Here is a 16,162-nt window from a genome sequence, read left to right on the forward strand (position 1 = left end):
AACACACTTACAATACTCGATTTACATTAAATGAAGGACTAATCGTACCAAAGCATGTAAACAAATATGGAAAAAGAACGCTAGACTACATGATACCAAATTGTTTAAATATGTTACCTGCAGAAATCAAAAAATGTACAAATATAAAAAGAATTTTTTTGTTGAAAAATTGGCTAGCTGAAAGAAATAGTTTGTACTAGACTCTAATACAAACTATTTCTAACTGCATACGCTTTAATTGTTTTTTGTTTTTATTTTTATTGTATTACACCTCTCATGATATGAATGTATACATTTGATATAATCTGTTTAAGTTAAAAGCACCCAATGACAAACTACTTTAAAGTAGTTTATTGGGACTTTTTGATTTTTGTATATTATTTTGATATTAAAAAAAAAAAATAAAAAAAAAATAAAAAACATATTGAAAAATATCTGTAGGATGAGATTTTACATAATTAAATAAAAAAAATTATTGTATTTTCTAATGGCAATTAAAAAGCCTTCAGATGGGCGACATTCATAAAATTCAAAAGAGGAATCCAAAGTTTTATTAGCCCAAGCGATTCCATTTTTTTATCATACATTTTTCGAAGCATTAAGGTCAAAATCGCATCGCAAATTATTCCAAAAAAGATAAAGTTAGAATGCTCGCTTGTTCTCCAGAGACCCATTGCTGTAGGCTCTTTTTTGTTTAAACAAAGGCCTTCCTGTGCTTTTGAGAGGAAGACAAATCATTCTCGAACAAAAAGCAAATCTGATGCAGTTTCTTTCCATTCATATGCACTCAAAAATCACTTATTATTTCAATAATTACAATTATTTACAAGGCTTATTCAATAAAATAAAGTGAGACAGCAAATATTATTTGTTCGATTAGTATGAACATTAAAGCGTCTTTGTATGTGGTCAATTCCTCTATCACACAAATATTATTTTTCAGAATCTGTCTGATGTATGGTACATTCCCCTCGTATCGGATGAGATGGTCGACTTCGTTCCCGAGGTTACGCGTAAAAAGTCCTTCCGCCTGGAGGACTTTGTGCCCAGTAACGAGACCAACACCCTTCTGCGGGTCAAGCTCAAGTCCACTCTGGGGGTTATCACCCCAGCCCTGATCAGCTACAGTGTACGGCCCATCGATATCAAGGATGGGATTCTATATGCGGCTTGTGTATTGGCAGGACTATATGTGCTGATTATATTTGAGGTTAGTTTCAATATCTTTCTCACTTTCTGTTTAGTATTGAAAATTAACCTCAAGTGCATGTAGGAAACAGATAAGAACGTCCTTTAAGGAAATTGATTAAAATTAAAATTGGGTTGCCAGCAATGAAATTTTTTTATGTCGCCATTTAGTCATTTTCAAGGATGCTTATTCACCTTTTTTTTCTTGATAAAACGTTTGACTAATTTTGCCACATTGTGTGATTTGTAACATTTAATTGATTTTACCATAACTACACAACACAAAACTTTTGTTGTCACATCAATAAATACATCACAATCCAAAAGCTCTATTGTAAAAACACGTCAACAAAAACATGTCATGCAGCTTATAATGATCGCATTGACATCCAGAGTTTGTTGAGGTCAAAGTGATTTCAATGACGGATGGTTAGTTAGATTCAAGTTGAAACATTTATTCATTATTACTCCCCATGTTCTAGTTTGTTCATCGAACCTTTGCCGCTATTCTGGCGTCCACAATGTCAGTGGCCATCTTAGCCATACTGGACGAACGTCCGTCTACCCAAGAGCTAATTTCCTGGATCGACGTTGAAACTCTTCTCCTGCTCTTCTCCATGATGGTGCTCGTAGCCATTTTGTCTGAGACGGGAATATTCGACTATCTCGCCGTATATGCTTACAAGGTCAGTACATACATATTCACTAAACTTGAATTTGGTAGGCCGTTATGGGTACTGCCTCTCCAGGAACAATTCATTGGATAAAAAACACTTCCAATGGTTTGCTAATTTGATAACTGGGTAGCCTGGGTTCATGGGGTGAGGTTTGTTCAGGTCTTGGCGGCAGATGCGTCTGCCCACCAACTTCGTAGCGGGCCTAGATAGACCCTTTGACTTCTCCAACCAATTGCCTTGCACCCCGGTACACCTAACTCTCAGATTCCTACCTAACCCTCATACCTTTTTCCTTCCCAGAACTTCTTCTCCTTCCTTTCCTTAGACCGTCCCTCCACGCACGTTCCCCAAAGATGACAGGCCCTGAGGGAAATTATTTTCCTCATGACCTACCGTGTGGAGTTAATCTGAGCGATCTTATTTAAAATATGGCTTTATTTTTTAGAAATTTTATCATTTTCCTTATCCTTTTATTGTTTTATTTCTAGGTAACAGGGGGGAGAGTTTGGCCGCTAATCAACTACCTCTGCTTCTTCACTGCTATTATGTCCTCATTTCTGGACAACGTCACCACAGTGCTATTGATGACCCCAGTCACCATAAGGTAAAATATTTTTTTAAATGTCTAATTTCAATGATGAAATCACTTTTATATTAACCCTTGTTACAGTGGCTCATAAGAACGATTAAATAATTACTGTTTGAGTACAAACCAAATATCATAAACTGTGAAAATGGACAACTTTACAGTGCGTGGGGCAGTCATCTTGAACACTTCCCATTGCGTTCATTTGAATCTTGTTGACTCTATTATTTAACATTTTTCAAATGAAGACTTGCAAAAAGCTATAATTGGCAGAGCGTAGCATAGAGTTAACTCGTACTACTATGTTCTGTAAATTTTATTTTTACTATCTGATTAAAGATGGTGGCTGTTTTAACCTGTCACGCGCTGCAGTAGCCAAAAGGCACAATCAAAAAAATCAATTCTCTGCATATAATGTAGCTAGGTATTCTGGGGAAAATACTTATGGTACACTACTTTTATAAAAAATAGAATCAGCTGGCTCATGGCGTAAATTTAGCGTCAGCAAGCACATGACGAGTTAACGGTTTAATAAAGATTCTTTTTTCAAATATGAAACCATCATGTTCGTTATTAGGCAGGTAGGTACTTAAGTATCTACTTACAAACCTAACGATTTCAGAGGAAATTTTTTGTTTTGATTTATTAAATAAGAGAAAATTATGAACATGCTTTTTTGGACGCGAGGTCTACTGTTCAACAGAACTACTAGTATTAGTTTAGTGTTCTAATAATTATTGTCAATTTTGTTGTACTCATAGACTTTTTTTCTATCTCTAGGTTATGTGAAGTCATGGAGCTCAATCCTGTTCCGATTCTAATGGCTATGATCATCTATTCCAATGTCGGTGGAACCCTCACTCCAGTGGGTGACCCCCCCAACGTCATCATTGCTTCGAACTCCCAGATCATCAAAGCGGTAAGGGCTTTAAATTTAATATTATTAGACTGTGCATGAGAGCATAATATAACTTTTTTCTATTTTATTTTTTATGTGATATCTCACTAGAGAAAATATATTTAAATAATATATAAAAAGGAACTACATCGCTACCTGCTTGGGCTGCATTGTGAGGCGGGTAAAGGTAGGGGCCATAGGAAGAGAGTTATTAATGCGGGTCTTGAAGTTCCACATACAAGCACGCGTGTAAGTCACACAAAAATGAGTTGCAGAAATGACACATTCTCATGAAGTCAAAATCAACTGTGTATGTGTGTTTCGCTAGTGTCTGTAAAGTTTTGCATATGTGCACTGGTGCACAGGGGTCAATGATGATAGTTCCTCGGAGCAGGCTCCATTAAAATACCTGTAGAACAGACTCAGCATACCTACATTATATCTGTGCATTAGAGATGGCAATCGGATGGTATGTTAACAGCGTATTGTCAATCAGACGAACCGCCCTCTTGCACAGAATCTAGTAGGTTTATTAAGTATTTTGAGACTTCAGCCCAGAGGTGGCTCCCAAATTCAATTGTTGGATAAACTTGAGATTTGTTAGAGGTTAGCAGCTGGTCACTATTAAAGAATCTAAGAATCTGCTAGCTTTGTACAAGATGCCCAGTTTCTTTGAAGCCAGATTTAATCGGACTTTTGTGGAGTCCCGATGCTTGAGCCGGTCTGAGATGCATATTTACTAATTTGCTAATATTGCTAACTTGTGTGATTATATTTGCAGGGTATTGACTTTACAACATTTACAATGCATATGAGTATTGGCATTTTGCTGGTGGCCGTACAAACATACATACATCTTCGGTTGCACTTTAGGAACATGGACGATCTGAGACATTCTGAACCTCCCCAGGTCCAAGGTAAGTCACCTAACCTATCCTTATTTTACATGGAAAAAAAACGAAATGGGCAGTTAAAAATTGAGATCTCTGGTATGTACCACGAAATTCGCACAGCTTCCTCCATCTGGAATTGCATGGTCAAGCAACTATTATCTAGCTCACAACTAACAATCTTTACCATCATGAGCTATGCAGCTTTGAAATATTAACTTTAGTTCTTTGTAGATACATTGTCAAAAAAGGTAATCTGTAGACGGAATAAGTTATTGTCGTGAGCAGAAAGATCACTTACTGATCATTTTAATTCAAGACTATTCAATCTTTTCTCCCATAGACTCAAGCGGTCGGTTGTGTGTACGATATATAATAACTACAAATGATACGAGGTCAATATTATATTCAATCCATATTGGTTTCATCAAATAATGTTAAACTTTCAATCTTATACTTGTTGATCCTTCAAATAATGTTAATATTTCGAATGCTAAACTTTCAATTGAAAAATAATGTTAATCTTTCAAATGTTAATCTTTCAAAGGTTAAACTTCCAAATGTTCAACTTTCAAATGTTAAACTTTCAAATAATGTTAATCTTTCAAATGTCAAACACTCACATAATATAAATCTTTCAAATGCTAAACTTTCAATTGTTGTACTACATATCAAAAAATAATGTAAATATTTCAATTTTTAAGTTTTCAAATGTTAATCTTTCAAGGGTTGAACTTCCAAATATTTAACTTTCAAACAATAACAAAATTAATAAGTACTTACTTGGGAACCCGTAATTAATTCTCAATCTTCTTATGTATGTCCACTCCTCTGTCTACGAAACATCAAACCCGCAATAACAATGCAATGATTGTCATCTTTAGAACTCCGCCATGAGATCTCAATATGGCAGCGAGCAGCCGCCTCTCTGTCTTCCTACTCTAAGGACGAGGACCTGGTGCGAGAGACCCTGCTGAAGAAGGTGAACCGGCTGATGGGTCAGCTCAAGAAAAAGCTGAAAGAAGGAGGTTCCACGGCCCGATATAGGGACAATCTGGAGCAGCTCATTCAAAAGGTATTACTGGACCACTCTAACCTAACCTGACCTCATATTCCAAAGGCGATGACCTAGTCTGTGATATATATTAACTAGAATTTATAGGTATTATTAAAATTTATTGTTTCTTTTTTCAGTACCCAATCAGGAACCGCGTACTTCTAGCTAAGTCTACAATAGCTGTACTGTTTGTGATCATCGTTTTCTTCCTTCATTCCATACCTGAACTGCGTAAGTTACATGTTGAAATTGCCCTTTTTATAATTTCTACCAGTGTAGTTATTGCGTACTTATATCTTGTTGAATCGTGTTCCACTTATATCACGCAAGCAGCAGTGCATGTGGACCGGATTGGGGAGTTTCCGGTCGTTTGGCGTTGAGTGTTGAGAGCTTTTAAGATGAAAATGGACTAATTGGTGGTAAAAACGTGGAAACCACTTATTTCACTTCATGTCTCAAAGAGGTGCTATTGCGTACTGACATCTCGTAGAAACGTGTTCCACTTATATCACGCAAGTAGCAGTGCATATGGACCGGATTCGGTAGTTTCCGGTCGTTTGGCATTAAGAGTGTTGGAAATCAAAATGGACTAATTGGAGGTAACTAATTGGAAACCAATTACTTCACTTCATGTCTCATCTAATCGGGGTAGTTTGAAATCACAAAAAATCAGTTTCAACTTAGAAAATGGCAAATAATATAATTTTCTGTTAAAAATAATGCATTATGTAGGTAGATACTTCATCGCTTGTCTGAATTATCCAAGCAAACACTTCCAATTGTGAAAATCCAAAGCAAAAATTCTAGAGTTCATTGAATCGAAGAAAGACATAGGCATAACTGAAATTAGTATTTTTAATAAGGCACTGTTTTTGCTGCCGCAAATATAGACCCTAGTATTACATAATATTTTTGAAAATCGCCACATTCTAGATGTTTGTTACAGAATACGTATCTCTTGGCTCGATCGGTACGTTTATCAAATATATATTATGCATATCGTATTTATTATGTATGTATGTTACAGAGCGCCTGTCTCTTGGCTGGACCGCACTCCTAGGAGCTATCCTACTGCTGATCCTGGCTGACAGAGAAGATATGGAGGCGGTGTTGGCCAGGGTGGAATGGTCCACCCTGCTGTTCTTCGCTGCTCTGTTTATTCTAATGGAGGTATGTTTCAACACACATAAACCTGTTCAATTTCTTTTAAATCAATTATATTCTCGAGTCGCAAACCTTACTGCAGCACTATCAGCTGTCGTGCTGTGAAAAAATGGTTATAATATGTCCACGGTTGGGATTTTTCAATATTCGTTGTATTTGATGAATTATCAACTCCGTTTTTGCATCCTTTACATTTAAGCAATCCCCGTTAAACGCCGTTTCTCGCATTGTTTCAGTTTTTATTAAAAAACCCAACTGTATATGTTCCCAGTGTTGCCCAGTCTTTACGCAAAGTTTTACGAAACCATACATGGATGGTCATTTTTCTTTTATTTTGAATATCATGTGTGCAAAATTCCATTGAGTATCAAAAATCTGCTTTAAACTTGATTCAAAAGTTCGCCGGAGTATCCAAAATAATATGTACTATTAAAAAAATTATTTCTCCGAATATAACTAGCTCTTCTGGAAATACTGCTTTTGGTAGATTACATACTATTTATATAAATATATAAACCAATTGTCTGGTAAGACGGTACAGTTGACTAAAACATCATTTTGAAAAAAAAACAAGTAAGTTATTATGAAAACGGAATCAGCTGGAGCACGGTGAAAATTTTTCATCGGCGATCAAGAAGTCAAGTTGAGAAAAGGGGACAGCGGTGGTTGTCACCTTCTTTTTCTTTTGAAGGTCAAGTGTGCAAAATCTCATCTATCTCCAGCTAGCCCGCCCACCATAGACACTTTTTTGTGGACATTTATACAAGTGGTGCTTATAAATTCTGTTTTGGTGCTTTTACATGAATATGTATTCAACTATTGGTTTTAATATTGTGGTCTGATCATATTGCAGGCACTCTCCAAGCTAGGGTTGATTGACTGGATAGGAAAGATGACTGAGAGAGTGATTCTTGCAGCGCCAGAGGAATCAAGATTGGCTGTAGCCATATTGCTCATATTATGGGTAAGAAATTGAATACTTATTTTAAACACTCATTATTGTTAACATCGGAATCAAAAGTAGGACAGTTGATTCCTGAATGCACAAATGTTTTGTATATATATTGTACAATTGTCTAGAAACCAGGGTACAAGTGGGAAACTGGTGAACCTACATCACATTTGGAGTCGATTTTGTAGTATAAATTTAAATTTTTTAGAGGACTAATGTCTAGAATGTCTATCATCTAATATCTATCATCTAGAGACTGTAATGTCTTTTTAAATGCGTCGAAGCACAGACCCAGTTCCAAAAGTTACCTAAAATAATAAAAAAGTTTTTTTTATACATCGAAAAATTATAAAAGGTGGTTAGGTTAGGTTTGTTGAGGAGAGGGGAGGTGAGGTGAGACGAGGTGAGATATGTTGTTTTTTTTTCTTTTTCTTCAATGATCTGTTTTATCACTGTTATGTTTTGTTATGGAATCAAATTATATATTATGTAAACATGTTTATGTTTGTAGGTGTCAGCAGTGGCGTCTGCCTTTGTGGACAATATACCCCTAACCACCATGATGATCAGGATAGCCACCTCGCTGGGGAACAACCCCGAGTTGAACCTGCCCCTTCAGCCCCTGGTGTGGGCCCTCGCTTTCGGGGCTTGTCTTGGAGGTACATTGTCATTATTATCTTTATTAGCATTATTTACAGAGCACAACTCAACAGGGGGCCTACTCTGTATCTTTCGGGTTAACAAACCAGTAAGTTCGTGGTTTAACCTTTCCTTGCCGGTGCTGTCAACTGAATGGACATCGTCTCTAATTAATAAAATATCTCTCTAAATATACCAAACACAGAGTTAAAATTTAAGGTATTCTTCCGCAATACATTTATGTATTGCATTAAGTAATTACTATATATAAATATGTACCGAGTGTATAGCACAGGAGGAGGAGGAATTTTTTAATACCGTAAGGGAAGGGTTAATACGGGTTTGTGACGTGGCTAAACCGGTGGCAGGAAAGTTTCGAAAAATACAGACTATTCCCCCTGTTAGCGATCATAGGACCCAATAGGGAGCCTGAGGGAGAACTCAAAAAATATATATCCAATACTCATGTTGTATGCTCACGTTGCAAAAAACTTGTCGTGCATAGTCTGTTCACTTCGCTACCGACAGAAGATCACGAGACCCGCATTGCCACCCATCATCGTTATGTTCTCGAAACATCAAAATTAGAATGCTATTTTTACCTCAATCACAACCAAACAGTGGCTGCAGTTGTCATTTTTGACATCCTTTCGTTTTTGTTGACAATATTTTGTTTCTAGTATTTTTCTAAAGCACTTAGCACACGCATTGCTACAAAATGTCTGGCACAAGTGACACCATGTTTAAAGTCTCGATGACGTGAGTAGGAACAACCTCTCCCGGCTGATCGCGGGAGACTGGAGCCACTGACGAGTTGAAGTAAAATGTCAGCAACGTGTTCTTACACAAGCGTACACACGAATACTAGATGTTTGGTAGTTGCCAAGATACTTGAATCGTCGAGAATTGGATACTTGCCGATCCCTGTTATAACGAGGTTGATTCAATGATATACTGAGCTAAGATTGTTGGCTATTTGAACCATTGCTATCCATCGGGCACAATGTAAAATTATGAACCAATAAATATGTTTATGAAGGTACCTAGGTACGAGTATTTACATCCCTGCATGGGGTAAATTTATGATAGTGATGCACAACTTTTTTAGAATAGGGGCCACTTTGCCGATTTTTCAAACACAAGCATTTTTTTTTTCTTTGAGGGGAAGGGGGTTGACAGCGAAGTTCAATAGTTAAGGTTTCTGTTGATTTTTTTAATTTTTGTGTCATGCAAAACGGTTCTTCAAATTTTGTTCCATTTAGGAAATGCAGCGTAAATTAACCAAAATTCTATAAAAAAATTTTCTCAGCCTGGGTTTTCAAGAATTACCCCAAACATTAAAATTTTTATCTATAGCCAAGTGGGCCGTATGAAATTGACAAGAGGGGCTGCAAGAATGGGGCCGCGGGTTGTGCATCACAGGTTTGTGACAAGTCAAATTTTACAGCCGAAAACCAAAACAATCCAGCAAGCAAGTCAATTATGACAAGTGGGATGTTACAAGCGGTAGGTACAGTACGCACAAGGTAGTAATAATAAGATAGACAGTTTGGTGATATTTTTCTTAGAACCCTTGAACCAGGTGATAATTGTTGTAATGCGTTGATTGTTTTGAAGAGGAAATTGCGAAGCATAAAAGCGAAAACAATCAAAACAAATAAAACAATCATTGATAATAAATTTGAGTAATAAAAGTGTATTTATCTAATTATTTTTTTAGTAAATAATATCTATTTTAGTAATAATTTTTTTAAGGTGAGCTATTTTCAAAACTTTTTTATGTTTTAATTAAAAAATTTTATATTCAGAAAAATAATATGTTTATATCTATTAAAATAAAAATATAAATGTTCGTTTGTTCTAAATCTTAAATCTCCGAGAGTTTTTCACCGATTGCATAGAAATGTTGACACAACGCAACGTTGCATTCAGATGTCACTGTAACAGGTAAAAACATGGTTTCTTTGAAAAATAGCGTAATCTGTTGGACGTAAAAGCAACACACGCTATTGTTTCTCTATCTGCACAGACAAACTGAGTCACAGCAATGCGTGGTGAGGTACAACTAGTCTAATAGTAACATTTAAAAGCATATTTCTCCCCCTTTCAAAATCAGTTCTTAGTTTTTGAATATTTCATTAATTTGAATTTTATTGCAAAGCGGAAATAATCTGACCATCTGACAGAATATGCCAGGGGGTTGAGGGGTTAAATTCAGTACAATATTTGAACATATTGTTGACATTTTCCACGTGGGAATGGTTGTTCGGATGGGCAATGGAACAAAATGCAGGGGTTTTGTGTTTCCCTTACATCACGAGTCTCAAGGCATGAAACCCAGGTTCACTCCTTTCTCTCCTTAAAAAGATCCTCCACACAGCGTCTGTAACTTTACTAATATCTCAAGAAGCAATTCTGAAGATAACCTCAAACCTCTTCCGTGCGAAGCAAATATTCGGAAAACCTATTTTTAGAGAGATTTTAATCACCAATGCCTAAAGCGTAGTATTCACATGCTTAACTACTTACTCAACGATTTTACCCGAAAACAAGCAAGTCTGGCTTGATGTGAGTAAGTCTCAAACATATGGCTCGAGTAATAAGTATTAGCGTTCACACGTCGAGGCTTGCTCGATGTCGACTAAAATCGGTGGGTAAACACGCATGTGAATTGTGGGCTTAAAATTACAGTTGTAACTATTTTCTTTATGTTCTGACAACATAACTTGCAAATAATACTCTGTTTCTTTCCAGGCAATGGCACACTCATAGGCGCATCAGCTAACGTAGTCTGTGCAGGAGTAGCGGAGCAACACGGCTATCGCTTCACCTTCATGGAATACTTCCGCCTTGGCTTCCCCCTCATGATAGGCTCCATTACTGTAATCTCCGGATACCTGTTAGTGTGCCACGTGGTGCTCGAGTGGCACTGACGGGGCAATACTGATAGTACATAGTTTGAAACTTACAAAAGTGATATGATAAGCAAGATGTAGTGTAAATGACCAAACAGAACAGTGACAAGGTAGAACATTGAAGAAAAGTGAACAAACCTAACCTAACCTGAACTTAACTAACCTAACCTAACCTCTTCTTGCTATCTAACCTATCCTTCTTGTTGTGTTTCATTTTGTCACTGTTTTGTTTTATCCATTTTTGTGCTATTTTTATATCTCTCAAATTTGTGTCTTCCTGACCTTATTAAATAATCTCTAAGGTATTTCTTCAAAGTATTGACGACAAGATTCTGTAAAGTTATTGTAATGACTTTTAGTGTTAAATTTGGATGGCGGAATAATAGTCAATTGACTGAAATTAACACAATGTATTATCGTGGATGAAGGTAATAATGGAGAGAGACCTGAAAACCGTGCATACTCTTTATATTCTGCAGTTATCCCACTTTCATGACATCTATATCTTGTTACACATTCATTACAGTAACACTAAATTCTGTTTTTACATAGGGGATAAGTTCCACAGAATATAGTGGAAAAAAATACTGTGTATTATATTTTGGAAATGGGAAACTTCTAATAAGAGTTGATATTTCCATTAAATTTTATTCACCGTCTGCAATCGTGTGAAAAAGACCATGTAAAAACAGAATTGACTGTAAGTTTATATTATATTAGTTTAAATATTTTTAAGAAATTATTTAATAAGATCAGTATTGCCGTTTCTGATACTTACATGATTCTATGCAGTATACGGGTAGATTTAGATAAATGAAAAAAAAAACAATGACAGCTGTTTTCTGAAATATTCACCCAATATTGGGAGAAATCTTACTGTTCACTCATCTCTGCTTTTCTTCCCAGAATGCTCTATTTTTGAAGATAAATAATACGCCGAATGAATTAGAATACAAATTCAAGCCGTTTTCCTTTGCAATTATGGCATGATTTTGAAAAAAAAAAGTCTATCAATAGAGGCCACGTGAAGAATTTGTTGGTGATGGTGTATTTCATCTTCATTCTGTTTTCAACAAAGTTTCTCGCAACAACAATGTTTCTTGCAACAACATTGTTTCTTGTAACAATAATGTTTTTGCAACAATAATGTTACTTGCTATCACAATGTTTCTTGAACAACAATGTTTCTTCCAACAACAATGTTTCTTGCAACAACATTGTTTCTTGTAACAATAATGCTTTTGCAACAATAATGTTACTTGCTATCACAATGTTTCTTGAACAACAATGTTTCTTCCAACAACAATGTTTCTTGCAACAACAATATTTCTTGCAATGCCAGTATTTTCTGCAACAAGAATGTTTCTAAGTATCAACAATATTTTGGCAATAATAACATTTCTAACGATAACAATTTTTTCACAACAACGATGTTTCTTGCTCCATCGTTATTTCTTGCAACAACAATGTTTCTTGAAACAACAAAGTTTCACCAGTGAACTCTTTATTATGTGGCTTTAAGTGATCATTTTTCTCTCAATGTCATGTCACACAGCATTTCCATGCATATGTGGTCTAATTCACCTGTATTTCATAATCTGGAAATGCAAAACTCTTCAAAAAATGATATAACTTTATTATTTATGGAAGAGGATTTTGCAGGAATTAACAAACAGGAGGCATTAAATTTGTAGCCTTAAAATATGATTTTACTTACACTGAGATTAGTAGCCAAAATCATTGCATGTAATTAATACAGTGCTGCTTTAAAAAAAAAGGTTTATCAATTGCTTTCAGAAAAAAAAACTTTTTTACAACTATTATTTCTTCTTAGACCTGTGCATATTGATATGTATGCACTAATAATTTTACAAGATGTTTGTATAATAATGCAAACCATTATACGTATTCATGGCAGTGAGCTAAAATGGAAACTTGAGTAACTTTTGTCTTTGTTGCCTTGAATGAGTTAATATGAGTGAATATGCCAATATAACGTAATTTTTTGTATGTCTTCAGTATTTATGTAACAATTTCTAGACATTTTGTTTTCAAAGAGTTTTATTTTTGTAATAGTGTACCCGCTCTAGTTATTTCTTTTTAAATGTTTCGCTACCGGTTTTTGACAGATCTGTATCATTAACTAGCGTTTTTAAAAATAACTTAAAATTACACAAGTACAGAAATAATTATTAGAGAAGTAAAAATAAAGAAACTTGTTTAGCAATAGTGATTTACAGGATGTTTTTTTAACTACATTCATTAAGGATTTTATTTTTGATTAATTTATGAAGTTTTTAAGGCAGACAATTTAAAATTTGCATGTTTGTCCATTTGTTATTATTTCTGTAATTGTATAATTTCAAGTTAGTTTTAAAAACGCTAGTTAATTATAGGGATGTGTCAAAACTGGCTGCGAAACATCGAAAAAAGTTACAAGTTACAAAACTCTTTAAAAATAAAATATTAAGTTAGGCTAATCAGCACAAAGAAGATCCATATCCATTTTTGAATGATTTGCTGGCTTGTGTGTTTCCTCCCTCCTACAACATGGGTCTCTCCAAGACCCCGTCAACTCACTCCTCCCTTTCCTTAAACGTGCAATAACAATAACTCAATGTTCAATACTCTGTCTAAGAATTTCAACTGCTTTCGTTCATTATAACCAGGAAATTTAAAGTTTATTTTAGTACAAATAGTTAAATAAAATGATAATTATTTTATACAGGATGTCCGGGGGTAAAATGCACAAATTTTGGGAGGTGATTCTGCATGATGATAGAAATAAAAAAAATAGATAACTTTTTAGAAATTCCAGTTTTATTTTTCTGTACAAGAATATTTTTTTCTCCATAAAAACAAATCAATTTTTGAACCTAAAAACTACCTTAAAATGTTGAAATTTCGAAAAAAGTTATTTAATTTTTTTACTTGTACGATCATGTAAAATCACTTCCCGAATCTGTGCACTTTACCCCCCGGACACCTGTGTATTTTTACTAGCTGAACAAAATGTTGATGAATTTTAACTTGAAAACCATTAGACATATTAACGTATTGTGGTGAACATTTTTTAAACATTTTAAATGCTAATAACTTATGAACTGTTTTAATGGTTTGAATCACTTATTTGAAAAACTTCACTTGTCCACACATTTTAGCAGATGTGTATACATAATAAAAATAATAATATAAACCTTGTATAGCGCTGTTTACCGTTAGTGCGCATTATTATAGTAAACCAATGACGGGTCGTTTCACAGAATTTGAACAATTCATCTAATTTCAAAGATAATATTCAAGTTCTCTTATTATCCATTAGGTACTGTGAAACATCTATCCCATGATGAAATAATAACAAATCTTGAATAGAACTTACACAAAACTTGAATTTTAATTTTGAAATTAAATAAATTATTGTTCAAATTCTGTAAGCAAGCCGTCGTAAGGGCCGGCCTTGTGCAGGTGCAATTGGAGCAGTCCACTCCAGGCACCGACTTGCCAAGGCGCCAAGGAGTCAAGGAACCAAGGGGCTTATAAAACCTAACACCTAACCCAGAGCCTTTGAGTTTTTTACTCGCACCATGCGTCGTTTGCTCAATACAGGCCCTGCCCGTCCTTCATGGTTAAATATCTACAGATTTTACCCAATGTTTGAGGTGGAAAAGAAAGGTTTTGAGATAAACTATTCATTTTTATGTTTTAAATTATTATAAAATGTTAAATTGTACACTAGCGTTCGATATTATAGTATTAAGTAATTATTAAAATGTGTTTAGTTTGATTCTTGAAGACGTTAATTTAAAAAATGTTGATGTTTTAAAAATGCTTTTTTGGGAACATAAATGGGTGTGAATCAATGACGTTACAATATATATAGACACGCTGTAGAAATATCAAAGTGGCAAGTTAATTGTAGTGCTTTCGATTATGTACTTTTAGTACTAAACTCCCACTAAGTAAATTGATTAAAGTGCCAAAATGCTCACATGCGTGATGAAAAAATATTTTCATTGTCTGCAAACAGTAACAAAAGCCAAGAAATAAGATTTCATTCGTAAATACACACAAATTATATTATTATTATTAAAAATACAACTATATCGATTGTTTCCTGAAGATTTTCAGTAACATTATAGAAAGTGAGATATGATATCGAATGTAGCAACCCATAAGTAAAAGAACGACAAAATAGGCTGTAGGACATCTCAAACAGTGTTCCATGTTCGTCTTATAAGTTCTCTTGCGAGTAAGCGTGTATCTCAGTCACACCCGTGATGTTGAATGTAATCGATGAAAATACAAAAATGCTGGATAATAGCAAGTCTAGATGTATTGTAACATCATTGGTGTGGATGAAGTTTTTTGGGCTGTGTTTGAGGAAAAAGGTGTGTGATATTGAAACTACTCTGCCTTTCGCTGCTGGGACATGAGGAGTTGGTGCGTGGTACGTGATTGGAAGAAATGAAATTCATTCGCAGCCTGTCTAGGTTAGTGCCAATAATGAACGTAAATGATTAAGCTTTTTAAGATATTGCTAGAACTGGAATATAGTTCATGTTTGTAATAATTATATTTTGTGCAACAGTTTCTAAATCTAAATATTATAATTTTTAATTTAACAATTTTATTGTAAATAAATAAAGGGACCAAAAAAGCAATAAAATAAGTATATTTTGGAAAAAAAAAAAAAAAAAAATTATTTATGTTTTTTATATTTTTAATAAAATAATAACAATATGTAAATTGTAAATAAATTATTAATGTAAATCTAACCTTTTGTTGAAAATTTTAATATTGAATTCATTTTTGTATAATTTTTAGTTAGGTATGTGTTATATTGTAGTTTTATTTATTTTCAAAGGAGTTTATTTTTATGTTTATATTTATTTTGAAATTTATTGAGAACAATTTTTTAATAAATGCATTTATTTGGTAAAATATTTTTTTATCCTTTTATTTTATTTAAATACCGCACAAGAGTCCCAACTGATCCCAACTATCCGGAGCCAGTGGGGTAATATAGTATTCCCAATCGGGGTATGTTGTGTGGCTGAAAGCAGTGGGAAGGGAAAGGAGATGAGTAAAAGGAAGGTTGGGAAGTACTAAGAAAGCATTTGAAAAAAATAAGTCAATTTTTACACTTTATTTACATAAAAATTTGTACACACTACAAACTGATATAATATATACAAC

The 16,162-nt window shown here is 34.5% G+C and overlaps 1 protein-coding gene across 6 annotated transcripts in view; it reads left to right on the top strand.

Annotated features, from left to right (window-relative positions):
- The window catches only part of hoe1 (OCA2 melanosomal transmembrane protein hoepel1), a 166,771-nt gene extending 150,943 nt beyond the window's left edge, over positions 1–15,828 (top strand). For all 6 annotated transcript variants that reach the window (XM_089648096.1, XM_089648098.1, XM_089648099.1 and 3 more), the window contains 11 exons: positions 944–1,210; positions 1,671–1,874; positions 2,354–2,469; positions 3,232–3,370; positions 4,131–4,266; positions 5,124–5,314; positions 5,434–5,527; positions 6,324–6,466; positions 7,314–7,424; positions 7,924–8,071; positions 10,806–15,828. In XM_089648096.1, coding sequence (XP_089504222.1) covers positions 944–1,210; positions 1,671–1,874; positions 2,354–2,469; positions 3,232–3,370; positions 4,131–4,266; positions 5,124–5,314; positions 5,434–5,527; positions 6,324–6,466; positions 7,314–7,424; positions 7,924–8,071; positions 10,806–10,984 — 1,728 coding nt within the window. In that variant the 3' untranslated portion in view covers positions 10,985–15,828. The remainder of the gene's footprint in view (positions 1–943; positions 1,211–1,670; positions 1,875–2,353; positions 2,470–3,231; positions 3,371–4,130; positions 4,267–5,123; positions 5,315–5,433; positions 5,528–6,323; positions 6,467–7,313; positions 7,425–7,923; positions 8,072–10,805) is intronic.
- Positions 15,829–16,162: the final 334 nt, after the last annotated feature.

The sequence above is a fragment of the Hesperophylax consimilis genome, chromosome 27, assembly GCF_061612785.1.
Source record: "Hesperophylax consimilis isolate HC1 chromosome 27, BYU_Hcon_1.0, whole genome shotgun sequence".
Taxonomy (NCBI): Eukaryota; Metazoa; Arthropoda; class Insecta; order Trichoptera; family Limnephilidae; genus Hesperophylax; species Hesperophylax consimilis.